Below are 14,044 nucleotides of genomic sequence, written 5' to 3'. Positions count from 1 at the left end.
TTTGAAAGTGCCCAGCACTTTGGCATTTTGAGAGTTCACAGTAATTGCGGTATTGAGATAAAATTGCTCCTGTTATTTAAAAGGTCATTATCTTCTTCACTTAGATAGATGGAAACTATTTTCCACTCTAGTGAACCGTTGTGTTTGGGACAATTAGGCAGGCTCGAGTAGATTTCCACCAGCCTGACTCCCACTTATCACAGCTCAGGCCACGACACACAGAAATGTTTGTATAGAAGGAGACGCAAAGTAGCCACTCTGTATTCTACTCACAGGCTGCCGCCGCCACCACCACCACCACCACGTGACTGAGATTTCCAGACCGAGATGCTAAATAACCCTCGTGCAGCTGTTGAACGATGCAGGTCGGTGGGTGGCTGGCTGCTCAACCCTTGTCACCGTCCAGAAGAAGAGCCAGGAAAGCAGGGACCAATTGGCAGCTGTGAGCCTCCTGCTTCTCCATGGGGAGACGGACTTGAGGGGGATCCCAAGGACATGGCTGTCTCAACAGGGCTCCACGGAGATCCAGCAAGAAGGCCCAGCCTTGGGCCCGTTGCAGAACTGAGTTAATGCAAGAACGCAGCTAGGAAGCCAGGACAAAGAGAGGATGCCACCTCCAGTGTCCCTGACCTCTGATGCAGAAGCCTTGCTGGAAGGCTGAGGATCCAGCTGGACACCTGTCTGCAGATGTCTCATGGCCACAGCCGAAATCTGTACGAGGTGCCAGAGATTAAAACAAAACAGAAAATCCTAATATGATGCCTATCGGATTGTCACTTTAGGTGAGGCCACAGCGTGGTTTCTTTTCTGTGCCTCTCAGGTACCTGTGCAGAACGAGCCACCTTTGATTTTCCATACTGTGGAATATTGGAATGAACAGTTGTCACTCAACCTTCTTTGCTGACAAAGTCATTTGTTCATCTACAGGCTGCTCAGACCAGACTTTGTGAGCAAAGTTTTTCTTTAGCAATCACACAGCCTCTACCGAGAACATCCCGAGGAAACGCCCTGCATCAAGCCCTAAACGCAGATGCAGCTGTCCCCGAGAGCTGAACTAGGTTTGGCTGGGCAGAGAAATTGAAATGTCAAGACCAAAGTACAGGCGACCCCAGAACCATGAGGGTGGGTTTCCCATCTCATCTTTCCCAAGAGCAATTCTGGCGCAATTCGGATTCTGCTTCTGGTCCAGGAGACGCGAGTCAACTCAGACCAGCTCATGGACGACCAGAGCAGCCACCCTGGTTGCTATTAGTCAGAGAAGAAAAACAGACCAAATGGAAAACTTTAATTCCTACACAAACACACACACGCACAAACTCAGCAGGGTCTCAGTCAACATCTGTGGTTGTGTGGCATTAAAAAAAAAAAGAAAAGAATGGGAGGGACAAAAGAAACTGCCAGAAATTCAGAGCATATGACGGTCGTGGCCAGGGGGGCTTTCTATCAGGTTCGCCTAATACGCCAGTTGCGCCCCTTTCTGGATCGGGACTCCTTATGCACGGTCACTCATGCCCTCGTCACTTCCCGCCTGGACTACTGCAACGCTCTCTACATGGGGCTCCCCTTGAGAAGCACTCGGAGGCTCCAACTGGTGCAGAATGCAGCCGCGCAGGTGCTTATGGGGGCAACATGGCGCTCCCATGTGACATCTCTCCTGCGCGAGCTGCATTGGCTTCCAGTGGTCTTCCGGGTGCGCTTCAAGGTATTGGTTCTCATCTTCAAAGCACTCCATGGCTTAGGGCCAGGGTATTTACGAGACCACCTTCTGCCACCGATAACCTCCCACCGGCCAATACGCTCCCACAGAGAGGGCCTCCTCAGGGTGCCGTCAATCAGGCAATGTTGGCTGGCGACCCCCCGGGGAGGAGCCTTCTCTCTGGGGGCACCCGCCCTCTGGAATGAGCTATCCCCAGGGATACAACTGATCCTGGACCTCCAGACCTTCCGCCGGGCTCTGAAGACTTTTTTATTTCAGCAAGCCGGGCTGGGTTAAAAATCTTTAATTGGGGAATTTTATGGGTAAGGGGTTTTAAATTGGGGAAGCCAAAGATAAATTTAATTTTGTTTTTATAGCATTTTAATGTTTATATTGTATGTTTTTTAATTTTGGCTGTTCACCGCCCCGAGTCCTTCGGGAGAGGGGGCGGTATAAAATTTTAAAAATAAAATAAAAAATTCAGATATCAGGATGAATCCTATGAAACTTAATCTTCCATTGCTAAAGTTTCAGGAAAGCCAAAATATTGAAAATAAATAACAACCAGCATATTACCTAATATTTAGGTAATACTAGTTGAAAGGTGTGCCGAACATTTTCGTAGATTAGTTTGTTCCTTGGTGCTGATGATGGCAGACTGAGGTTTTCCAAGATTGGAGAATTTTCGCCCCCGTCTTCATTCCTCTTCATAATCTGAGAAATCTCCCCACAGATCCCACTTTGGTCCCTTCTTAAACAGCCCGTGGGAATTTGCTATTTCAGCCTTGCAAGTCAACAGAGGAGAGACTTTGGGGCCAAATATTCCTGAAAATTTCTCCCATCTGCCCCATCTCAGTTAATCATTTCAGGTTCCGACAACTAAGGCGAGAGGGACCCATCCCATCCTTTGCTCAATGAAGGGCTCCGTTGGAAGGATATTTTGCTGGGATTTACATTTACATCTACTTCTTCCTTCTACTCTTCAACTGACCAACAGCAGATCTTCCCATCTTCATTGCCAGCCAGAAGTTTGGAATAATTCCTAGAGATAGAAGAAGAAGAAAAAGTTTTAGACTGAGAGCACTCCAATCACACTGAATGCTTCTGCCCAAAATAATTATTACAGTGGGAGGTGGATGTTATCCAGTGGTGAAATCCGACTGGATCTATCTGGCTTGTGCGAACCGGTAGCACCGGTGGCGGGAGGCTCCGCCCACCTGCCTGGACGTCATTACATCCAGTTTTTGACCCTATGCACATGCGCAGAAGGCTCTGTGCATTCCCGTTTCTGAACCAGTAGCAAAGGTAAGTGGATTTCATTGTTGATGCTATCCATGACATTTTAAAGTCAGATCCATATTTGAAAACCCCTGGAAGAGCTTTAGAAGAAATACTAACAGAAATAACCTTTAGATTGTAATCTCTCTCCTCCTCAGGGTGACCCTCTGTTCTTCAATACTTCTCGTATATTCTGACTCTAATCCAGTCCAGCTGGAAAATACTTATTTGGTAAGAGGTTAACCAGAGATGCAGCTCAGAGGTGTAACCTTTCTGAAAGGATGGGGGACTCCCAACTTTATATGAGAGTATTGTGTTTGTATGCTGGTGTTTTTATGAGGTCTCATAATATCACACTTCGTTTGTGTTTCTTTGAAAGACTGAAACATATTTAGCCTTTTTCACCCTGACCATGATCAAGGACTTCCAAGCCACTAGGTTCACCTTTTGGGAGTTGTTTTGTTTTAGGATAATAGTTTACTTACATGTCTTTTTAAGAAGCAACTAGTAGGTTCAGATAATTAGGGTGCTGTGGCACCTTGAATGGAAACTGTACAATAGGATATGGTTGTGTTCTAAAGTGGTTCCCTTCAGGTCAACTACTTTATGCATTAATTTGGAGATCTGATTGATTTTGAAAAAGCTAAATAAGGCCAATTCTGTTTAGCATTTGCAAGGTTAACCAGTATAAATTTGGTTACAGGCTAGACTGGGAAAAGATAATGAAAAATTATAAACAGAGAAAATAAATACCAAGACAAAAGATTAGGCGTAAGCATACACATAAAGTAAAAAACCAAACCCACAATATCTCAAGCTAAACATTATTTCCTTAATATTGCAGAGATCACTGCTTCCAAAGCAGATTTCTCAGTCCCCTCCAGATCCCTTGGGATACCAGTCAGCTGATCCTAAGGCTGCTGTGAAGATGGAAGGACCCGGGTTTTTCTTCTCTGCCTTGGCTCCCAATGTCTGCCCTTGTTTCGAGAAGACCGCTCAGAAGAGAGATTTGGGCAAACTCCACAAAAAAGAAGAGAGATTTGGGCAAAGTGAAATTCAATGGAGAAAAAAGTAAGGTTCTACATTTAGGCAAGAAAAACAAAATGCACAAGTATAGTATATGTGATACCTTGCTCAATAGTAGTAACTGTGAGAGGGATCTTGGAGTCCTAGTGGACAACCATTTAAATATGATCCAACAGTGTGCAGCAGCTGCCAAAAAAGCCAACACAGTTCTAGGCTGCATAAACAAAGGGATAGACTCAAGATTTTCAAGAAAAATTTAAATATTAAATTAAATTAAAGATCACGTGAAGTGTTATAATGCCTTGGTAAGGCCACACTTGGAATGCTGCATTCAGTTTTGGTCGTCACAATGTAAAAAAGAGACTCTGGAATGAGTGCAGAGAAGAGCAAGAAAGATGATTAGGGGACTTGGAGGCTAAAACATATGAAGAACAGTTGCAGGAACTGGGTATGTCTAGTTTAAAGAAAAGAAGGACTAGGGGAGACATGATAGCAGTCTTCCAATATCTGAGGGGCTGCCCCAAAGAAGAGGGAGTCAAGCTATTCTCCAAAGCACCTGAGGGCAGGACAAGAAGCAATGGGTGGAAACTGATTAAGGAGAGAAGCAACTTAGAATTAAGGAGAAATTTAGGAGAATTAAGGAGAAAGGAGAAGTGGAACAACTTGCCTCCAGAAGTTGTGAATGTTCCAACACTGGAAGTTTTTAAGAAAATGTTGGATAACAATTTGTCTGAAGTGGTGTAGGGTTTCTTGCCTAGGCAGGAGATTGGACTTGAAGGCCTCTAAAGTCCCTTCCAACTCTGCTGTTCTGTTCTGTTCTGTTCTGTTCTGTTCTGTTCTGTTCTATTCTAATTTCCTTGCCCCTAGAGTGCCCAGCCAAGTCCTCTCAGCAGATTGAGGCTCAAATTCCCTTGACTTCTAAGTCACTTTTTGTGAGATGGGTGGCCAAATAAATTTATTAAATAAATAAATAAAATGTGGGAGGTGGGCTTGCCTGCCGGTCTACTGCATTGGAAAGTTCAACCATCTTTTTTCTACTGCTACTAAAACCAGCAGTTTGCTTTTCAGCTAAAATGGTACCAAAGTTTAAAGGCATCCTAGTCAGGATGAGTTTTATTTCACCCTGGATATCTTCTTGCTGCAAGAGGCAAAAGGAGGCACTGGGTGGCCATCCTGTTCTTCCCTAAGTTATTAACCAAAACTGCACTGGGAGAATATGGGGCCATCGAATGGCTGTTATTGACCGTTTCTGTAAAGGAAAACACCTTGTTAAAAAGATTTTGCAGGAGGGGCCCCGGGCTAATATCTGACTGCCTCCTTCCCACTCGCGATTGGCTGGGAAGACACATCAGCCACTTCCGCGTCGGAGCTGCTGAGGGTGTAGCTTGTGTGCCCCCTAGTGAGTTTACCAGGTACTGCAGTCCAAAGGCTTACCTGGAAACTGCCAGAGCTGTGACAGGCGAGGCGGGTCGGTGGGCTCCCTCTGGGGGGCTTGTGCGAAGCAGCAGCTCCCGCTGGAGGACAAACGCCGCTTTCTCCCCTCTCCTGCCTGCTGGCAGGATAGAAAGGAAACGTGAAATGGTGGGGATTTTCATTTTGGAGATGAGGTGTAGATGTTATTATTTATAATTCGTTAACCGGAGAACAAATATATTTAATCCCCGCCTCTATGACTGCCAGAAGGGCCAGTCCCAATTGAATTTTCGGCCTATGATAGTTACATGTGCTGACGTGTGGTTATATCAATTGTGGCTAAATTGGATTTGTGTATTATTGCTTTCTAAATTGCATGCCTAGTTCAGCAGAATTGTTCATCAGTGTTTCCTGTTTCAGTGCTTAATAAGATGTCGCTGAATACCTTACATTGCCCAGTTAAAACAAGTTGCCTAAAGTCCTGGTTATTTTCAATGCACCTAAATCTGGTCCTTGTACAATCAGTAATTAAATGCCAAGAATACTGTGCAAATAATATAATTCAATCGTGGTTACTTCAGCTTTATTTTTAGTGCTCCTGTTTTGGATTAATTGTTCTTTCCAGTGTTGCAAAACTAACAGAGGAATATCTGGCTGTTGCTGCTGCTGAAAATACCTCAAGAGCAAATTTTTTTTTTGGGAACAGAGGCTGCTGGGATTGAAGTCTGCTTGCTATTCAAAGATGCATCGTGCCATCTTTGGATTGGGATCCCGGTAAGGATTTGTGGCCTTTGGAGTGATGCAAGGCAGAGTCCCAGCTGACGCAGCTCACCATCTGAACTGATACTTGCCTTCTGTAGATAATGTACAACTGAGGAAAGGAGGTTGTCTTATAAACAAGTGCTGAACCTGTGCCATAAACATGAAGAGGAGGAACTGTCCATGAATCATGATTGATGGTTACGTGTCATTGAGTCGGTGGCAACTCTTGGCAATCACACAGATAATTTTTCCCCATGATCATAAAAGTAATAATCTCCAATTGACCATATACTCATGCATGTGGTGTGTGTAAATTTGCCTTGCAAAGAGAGGGAAAATGCTTGCTAATATGTGTACAATAATCTCCCAAATAGGTATATGCATGCACGTTAAATATGTACAAATGCCCAAATCCAGCAGGCTGTTGCTCTGCTGGCCAGGCGTCTGTGGGGCCCTTGATTGAGGGGGGGGGGGGGGTAAAGGCTGCTGCCTTTATCCCATGGAAGCCAATTCGAGTTCTGCCTTTCTCTTGGGAGGAACAGCCAAGGATGGAGTGGGCTAAAACTTTGCAGAGGGATCCCCCTGCTGGCCGTTTGCAGGCTGGCGGCCCTCTCTTTCTACGCTTCCCATGCCTGGTTTGTGTCCTTACCCTGCTGGGCTTGGCGCTTACCAGCCTTGGCCTCTCCCACCGGCTCCTCTCCCTGGCTCACAGGCAAGGCTGCTTCAAGCTTCCAGACCTGAAACATCCAGGAAAACCAGTCAAAAGTTGCGATTGGGGGGGAGGGGGGGAAGGGGCGAAAAGGAAGGGGGGGGGATCAGACGAAGTGGATTCCATAAACTTTAATAGATTACTCAGTTCTCAGACAAGAGTTTGTGAATTGTTTCAGCCGGGAGACCTCGGTGCTTCTGGCCTCTAGCTTTAAATACTACGAGGTGGGAGAAAGGAAGGAAGGAGGAACGAGGAAAAGGGTTAAGTAAAAGCACCTAGGGCAGTGATGGCTAACCTTTTTGCCGTCACGTGCCGGGAGCGGGGGGAGTGCAGGTGCCCACATCCGTAATTCAATGCACCCTGCCCTCCCGCGCATGCGCACGTGACCCCCCCACACTTCCCCCTGCTTTTGGCACGCAATGGCACGGTGGGCCCAGTAGGCCCGTTTTTCCACCTCCCCAGGCTCCAGAGGCTTTCTAGGAGCCTGGGGAGGACAAAAACAGCCTTCCCCATCCCTCCGGAGGCCGGAAACAGCCAGTTTCCTGACTTCCGGTGGGACCGGAAGGCCTGAAATTTAGTTGGCCGGTGCGCGCATGCGCCCTGGAGATGAGCTAGGACAACACTCGCGTGCCCACCAATATGGCTCAGCGTGCCACCTGTGGCACCCGTGCCATAGGTTCACCATCACGGACCTTGGGAATCCTCCAGCTTAGAGCCATTTGCTTAGCGACCGTTTGAACAGCATTGAAAAAAGGGATTTACAACTGGTTCTCACACTTATGACCATCGCACCATCCCCACGGCCACATAATGACAATTTAGACGCCTGTCATGTATTTATGACAGTTGCAGCCTCCCTGGGTCACCTTTGTGACCTTCCCAGCCGGCTTCCAGCAAGCAAAGTCAGTGGGGGAAGACGGACTCGCTTAATGACTGAGTGATTCATTTTACAACTCCGGGGAATCAAATAACTACTATGGCAAAAAAATTGTAAAATCAGGCACAACTCACTTAACAGCCACCTCGCTTAGTAATAGATCCCAATTCTGGTTGTAAGTCAAGGACTGCCTGTGCCCTGAAGATGGAGGACAGAGAAGGGTCCTAAAAGTAACCTCTTTTTTTTTTCTTGTTTGCGGCTTGGATTTCAAACTTCTGTAGCCCTCAGAGGAAGATCCCTATCGCTGCCTTCACACGTGTATTTTAAGGTAACAGTCCCGTCAAAGAAAACCGTCCCCTGGATTTCAGCCAGGCGCCCTGGGCTCAGCCGGAGGGGGCGGGGGGGGGGGTGTCAGGCAGGGGCCTTTGCCTCCTTTCTTTAAAAACTCCTTCCTGATAAACCAAACACTTAAAATGCCTTCTCGATTTTAACTAATTCAGTGCATTAGTAGAAGGAAATGCAAAGCAGGCTGAAAACATGCCGTGGTGTGGAGTTTCAAGTATAAAATATTGTATTCTCGTGAGTGGTTTTACTAAACACTGGATGTGGTCTATAAACGGCCGTTTAAGCCCCAGGCTTTATAGAGACTCCTTTGTAAGGCTAGAGCTCCCCATCCGGCAATTGGAGAATGAGCCCCATCCAACCGATTGGAACTGGGGAGGTTCCCCCGAAAAACACGGCCTTGATTGGCTGAAACCACTTTTTCCATGTCGAGCCTCGGTGGCACAGTGGTTAGAGTGCAGTACTGCAGACTACTTCTGCTGCCTGCAATTTGGCAGTTCAAGTCCCACCAGGCTCAAGCCTTCCATTCTTCTGAGGTGAGTAAAATGAGGACCCAAATGCTGACTCTGTAAACAGCTTAGAGACGGCTGGAAAACACTGTGAAGCGATATGTAAGTCTAAGTGCTATTGCTATTCCACCTCTGGGGAGAAGAGGTGGGATGTGAAGGAGGAGGCTGTTTCATCTGTTCTTTGCCAACTATTTCCCCATGGAGGCAGTGTCTCCAGTTCATCTTTTGCTTCCGAACACCCACCCACCTACCCACGCGCCTGCCTACCTACAGAAGAGAAGAGCGCCAGGGAAGAAGGTGTGCACCTCCTTGTCAAAACCTTCTGAGAACCTGCCCCTGCTGTAGCCCCACAGGCGGACTAATCTCCGCTCCTGGGACATAACAGGGAGTTCCTGGAGGGGGGGTGTTCTCCCTCTTGGAGGGTCCTACCTGCACGCAACCATCTGTGTCTCCTGTGACAATGAGACTCTGCGCATCCCAGTCCTTCACTTCAAAGAAGCAGCAGCACGAGAGCCTTCCTCCAGGTCTTAAGGGGGCCTTTTCTTTGGCCAGGGGCTGCCCATTGACGGTCCAGAGGTATAGGGTCACTCCAGCACACGAAGCCACCTCGCCCTGCAAAACCATCCCAAGGGCAGTTCAGGCCTTTCCGTCGCACAAGTAAGGTCAGACAACCATCATCGACCCATGGAAGAAAGCGGGATTGGTCACATAGGAACAGCCCAGGCAGGTGACACGGAGGAGGAGAGATTGTCACAAAAGCAAAAACTCAAAATGAATTGAATGATTGAACAAGGTCTGCCCAGTCTCTCCCACCTTCCCTTTTCAGGGAAGATGGTGGGAAATTGGGTGCATGGCTGCTTCAGAGGGTCCTGGATGAAATCCTGAGTCCCTTCCAGTCAGGATTCGGGCCCAGGTATGGGATAGAAACAGCCTTGCTGGCACCTGGCGAGAGTAGGATGGGGGGCAGCGCATCCATCCTTGCTCTCCTTGGCCTCTAAGCCGCCTTCAATGCTGTTGACTAGGGCATCCTTTGGGCAGGCTGGGGCTGGGCAGCAGAGTTTGGGGCTGGTTTGGCTCCTTTCTCCAAGGTCGGTCCCAGTCATTGTTGATAGGGAGTGTGAGGTCCGGTGGATGGATGGATGGATGGATGGAAGGAAGAGTGGCCCAATTCTTCCCCTTTCTGCTCATTCCCAGCTCCAAACCCTCTTCCTCTGCTCTTCACCTGATGTTTTGTCCACCCTAATCACTTCCCTGCAAGTACATTTCCCTGCTTCAACTCACACATTTCTTTGGGAGGTGTCTGCTGCTTTCCAGAAACTAGCAAGCTAGGAGAGAACTTTTGTCTCCCAAGATGAACCTGGATGATGCAGACAATGCAAGAGAACCCTGGGTGGATTGGGATGGGGAGGGGAGGGGAGAATCTTCTGCTATTTCACCAACTGGCATCCAACAACGCCATCTGGAGGGTTGCATGTAACCAAACACACCAGAGGGCAAACTCTCTTGAAAGCTGAAAGCTCTCAGAGATAACAGCCCTCCTCCTCCTCCTCCTCTGACTCAGAAATTGCTTTTAGTGCCCTCTTTCAACATTCAGGATCCTGTTAAAAACCTCGGTAAAAAGAAAAAAAATCAATCTGTCGCGCCTCGAGATGGTTTCTCACGGAGAAGAGCGCCCATTAAGTCATCATGAAATGTTCATGGATTTGTCAGAAGAACGATGATAAATGAAGGCCTTACCGTTGAATCATTGATGGCAACTGCCGAGAGGCCTGCCTCGTGCGCAGGAAGCTGGGTGAGGCACGTCAACTGGTTCAGGTCCCAGAAGAGGCAGGATCCATCCGCAGAGCCACTCACCAGGAGGCAGTAGGCCGTGGAGACTGCCAGGCAGGTCACCGGCTGCGTGTGTCCATACAGAGGCTGGGGAGCAAAGCAAGCAATCAGCACAAAACACACACACACACACACACACACACACAGAGAGAGAGAGGGAAGTGGGAGTGAGTCCCAGGGCAGCCTTAGGCCTGCAGACCCCCCCCCCACCTGCTCCCCAGTGCCTGGGGGTGGGGCTCAGTGGGAGGAGAGCTACTTGGAGGCAGCCAGGCACCATCTCCTCCTTCTGTGAGGCCCTGGCATGAAGGTGACACAATGCCAAAAGGGCTTGAAATAAGACGCAGAGAATCAGGATTGCCCCTTCAATCTTGGAGCAGCAGAACCTGAGCTTTGCGACCAAACTGGTTCTGGGGAATGTTAAAGCCATGCAGTGTTTTTTTTTTTTAAAGAAAATAATTGAATAAGGAGGCCTGCTTTAGCACTACTGGCTTCTTTAAACACATCAGTCAATGGTGAGAATGCAGAATTGAATTGACGTTGCTGCCTGCCTACTTCTGGCGTGGCTACGGTCGCAACTCCCGCTCACATTTGGTCTCCTCATCTCAGAAAGGATGTGACGACGCCGGGAAGCCGCAGAGGAGGGCAGCCCCTCTGGGCTACTTTGTAAGATGAAAAAGGTGGAAGGTAAAGCTACAACAGACGACACCTGTGCCAAAGGAAACAAGCACCGTTTGCTCTGTTTCTCACCATGCTTAATCCTTGGGGCAGCCAAGGAAGTCAAAGGGCAGGAAAATCAAGGCTGACTAAACTGGTGCCCAGGGAAAAGAAATCGGAGCAGTGAACCAGGTAGGAAGAGAATTTCCTGGATTCCTGGAGAATCTCCCCAACCTTAACTCTGGAGGCAGACCTTGGCCTGATTTACAATGTGTAGGGTTCCTTGGAAGAGAGGGGTAAAAATATTCTGATCCAGGAAGCCAAAACCATTTGCACTGCTGGGCATCTCTGGAATTTGGAGAATGGGCTGGGGGTGGCTCAAGGGAAGAAAGGCTGGGGGGTTCCCCATAGCAAAATGGCTGCCACGGAGGACAGAACCCCTTCCCACCATTTATTACAATGCGACGAGTCCCTACAAGACCCTTCCTTCTATGCTCTGCCTGCCTTTGCCCCTTTTCTGGGCAGACCGTCCACTTCCAGACAGGGCACCGTGATGCCAGCAGCCATTATTTGTTTCTGGGGCTCATTTAAAGATGGCCAAGATCATGCAGAAATGGACCCTCTGCTTTAGGGCAAGCGAGCATCCTGTGTTTTAATATGTATAACCATTTCTAAAGAATGTCAAGAGGTCTGAGAAGAGCCACGAAAGGGTCTGCAACATCATGGGCGCTTCCAGGTGCCCTGCTGAGAAACCCAAATACAATTGAAAGCCCTCCAGAGCAGGGGTGAAATGCTAACGATTCGCACCGGTTTGAGATAACTAGTAGCAGCAGCAGCGTGTGGTTCGGCGAACTGGTAGCGGCAGCAGCGCGAAGTTCCGCCCACCACCCGGACATCATTACTTCCTGGTTTTAACCTGGAAGTAACCAGTTTTTGACCCTCTGTGCATGCGCTGAAGGCTTTGTGCATGCACAGAAGGTCCAAAATTGAATGTGATGCATGCACGCGGAGCGCACACTTCCGAACCAGTAGGGAAGGTAAGTAGATTTCACCCCTGATCCAGAGTCACATAAAAGGGAGAGGAGGGGCCATATAAGTCAGATGGATGAAGTAAAATACCTCTCCCTGATGCACAAAGACCTCCTGGCTTGCATAATGCCCACCCCTCCTTAGTTTTGACACCATCCTTCATCCAGCGAGGGGCAACTTCTGCACTGACTGGTGGATGTAGAAAGTCCAAGGAAATCTTCTTTGGCAACTGCTGAAGGCCGACCAGGGACAATTGAATGGCCTCCAGAGAGCCTTCAGTGCAGCAGCAGCCACTGTTCCAGGGCACCTGGGAAATGGTTCCCCCTGGTTGAAGCACATCTGGACTGGGCTGGCAAGCCAGCCTTGCCCTCTTGGCCCCTCTGCAAGCAAGAAGGCTCCCAGCCTCATGGATTGGGGCCAGAGGGATTGTGGGAAGGCTGCTTCCCTCCCTATCTTTGGTGGCTGCTGGGGACGGGGGCTCGCCTGTCCTCTTTCCTCTTCCACGTGGCCATGCCATTGTCATGCCTTGCCTTGACAATTCAATAAATAAGATCAGGAGCTGCAGTCCAGTACAGCCGTTCAAGGGCATCAAAGGGGGATTAGGTAGTTTCATGAAAGAAAAGGCTGTTAATGGCCAGATAGTCATGAAGGTTATATGCATTTATTTCAAAGTTCATTCTTCAGATCAATAGATCTCAGGGTAATCAAATACAATTAGTACAAGCTATAAAGCATGCATATACACGGACCCATCATGCTATTTCCTTTCAGAATGAGTGATATTATATAAAGATAAGCAAAATTAAGGCAAAAGACAAGTTAAGGTAATCTAACCAAATATACTGTAGTTTACATTAACTACCCCACTCCACATCTGTTTTAACTGTATAACTGTTTTAACAAACAATCATATTCTTATCATTTATTTTTCTTCTACATCTTATCAAGTCCATTTAACCAATTCATCCTTTCTTGTTTTTTTAATAGTGGATCATTCAATCTCTCTATATGACCCAAATACTTCAGTACCCACGAATCAAGGGTGAAATGCTTCTGGTTTGCTCCTGTTCGGGCGAACCAGTAGCAAGGAAAACTACTAGTTCAGGCGAACTGGTAGTATAAAAAAGCTACCAGTTTAGTAGAACCAGTAGTTAAAAAAAGCTATGATCCGACGATCACCTATGCCACGTGGTTTAGCTTTGCTAGAAAGCAGGCTTTCCTGCTTTCTAGCAAAGCTAAACTGCGTGCAACAGCTGATTCCCCCCCCTCGCTGTTCTACTTACCTTCCCAAACCTCCTTTTGGTGCGTACTGCGCATGCTAACTATTGGTTCGCCTGAACCGGTAGCTTTTTAAACACGCAGCACGCATTTGATGTGTAGCATGCATTTGTGGCCAGCAAACCGGTTCAGATTTCACCCCGCCACGAATCCTCCATTCGATCAACATTCATCACTTGTTAATGTTTCTCCCCTTCTCTTTTTACTATACACACCTCTGAAGCACACATTCCCACTGCCTCCTCTACACCAATTTTGTTTCTGCTGACATTCTCAACTGTCTCCTTCACATGACAAAGAGCTCCCTCAGACAGCATTTTTTCATAATTTTAAGAAACGTTAAATTTTTGCAACAGATCAATATTACAGCCCACGTACCGTTTCTATTAGAATTTACATATCTTAAAATTCTTCTACTTTCCACTTCTTTCCAAAGTATGTAAATTCATCAAGCTGCTTCTATCTATCTATCTATCTATCTATCTATCTATCTATCTATCCATCCATCCATATATCACCCATCCATCCATCCATCCATCCATCCATCCATCCATCCATCCATCTATTATCTATTTAACTATCCACTTATCTATCTATCTAGCATCTACAGATTTCATTTTATATATAAATCATTTTATATG

The 14,044-nt window shown here is 47.3% G+C and overlaps 1 protein-coding gene across 1 annotated transcript in view; it reads right to left on the bottom strand.

The window, feature by feature from the left end:
• Positions 1-2,269: 2,269 nt before the first annotated feature.
• Positions 2,270-14,044, bottom strand: part of WDFY4 (WDFY family member 4) — a 134,881-nt gene continuing 123,106 nt past the window's right edge. Inside the window, exons 58-62 of the mRNA XM_070943165.1 lie at positions 10,350-10,529; positions 9,042-9,224; positions 6,825-6,912; positions 5,435-5,552; positions 2,270-2,738 (exon numbers count right to left, since the gene is read on the bottom strand). Coding sequence (XP_070799266.1) covers positions 2,672-2,738; positions 5,435-5,552; positions 6,825-6,912; positions 9,042-9,224; positions 10,350-10,529 — 636 coding nt within the window. The 3' untranslated portion in view covers positions 2,270-2,671. The remainder of the gene's footprint in view (positions 2,739-5,434; positions 5,553-6,824; positions 6,913-9,041; positions 9,225-10,349; positions 10,530-14,044) is intronic.

Source organism: Pituophis catenifer, unplaced genomic scaffold, assembly GCF_029215685.1.
Source record: "Pituophis catenifer annectens isolate HBS135680 unplaced genomic scaffold, rPitCat1.0.hap2 SCAF_4, whole genome shotgun sequence".
Classification (NCBI taxonomy): domain Eukaryota; kingdom Metazoa; phylum Chordata; class Lepidosauria; order Squamata; family Colubridae; genus Pituophis; species Pituophis catenifer.
The sequence above is the reverse complement of the archived record's forward strand: the minus strand, read 5'-3'. Positions and strand labels throughout refer to the sequence as shown.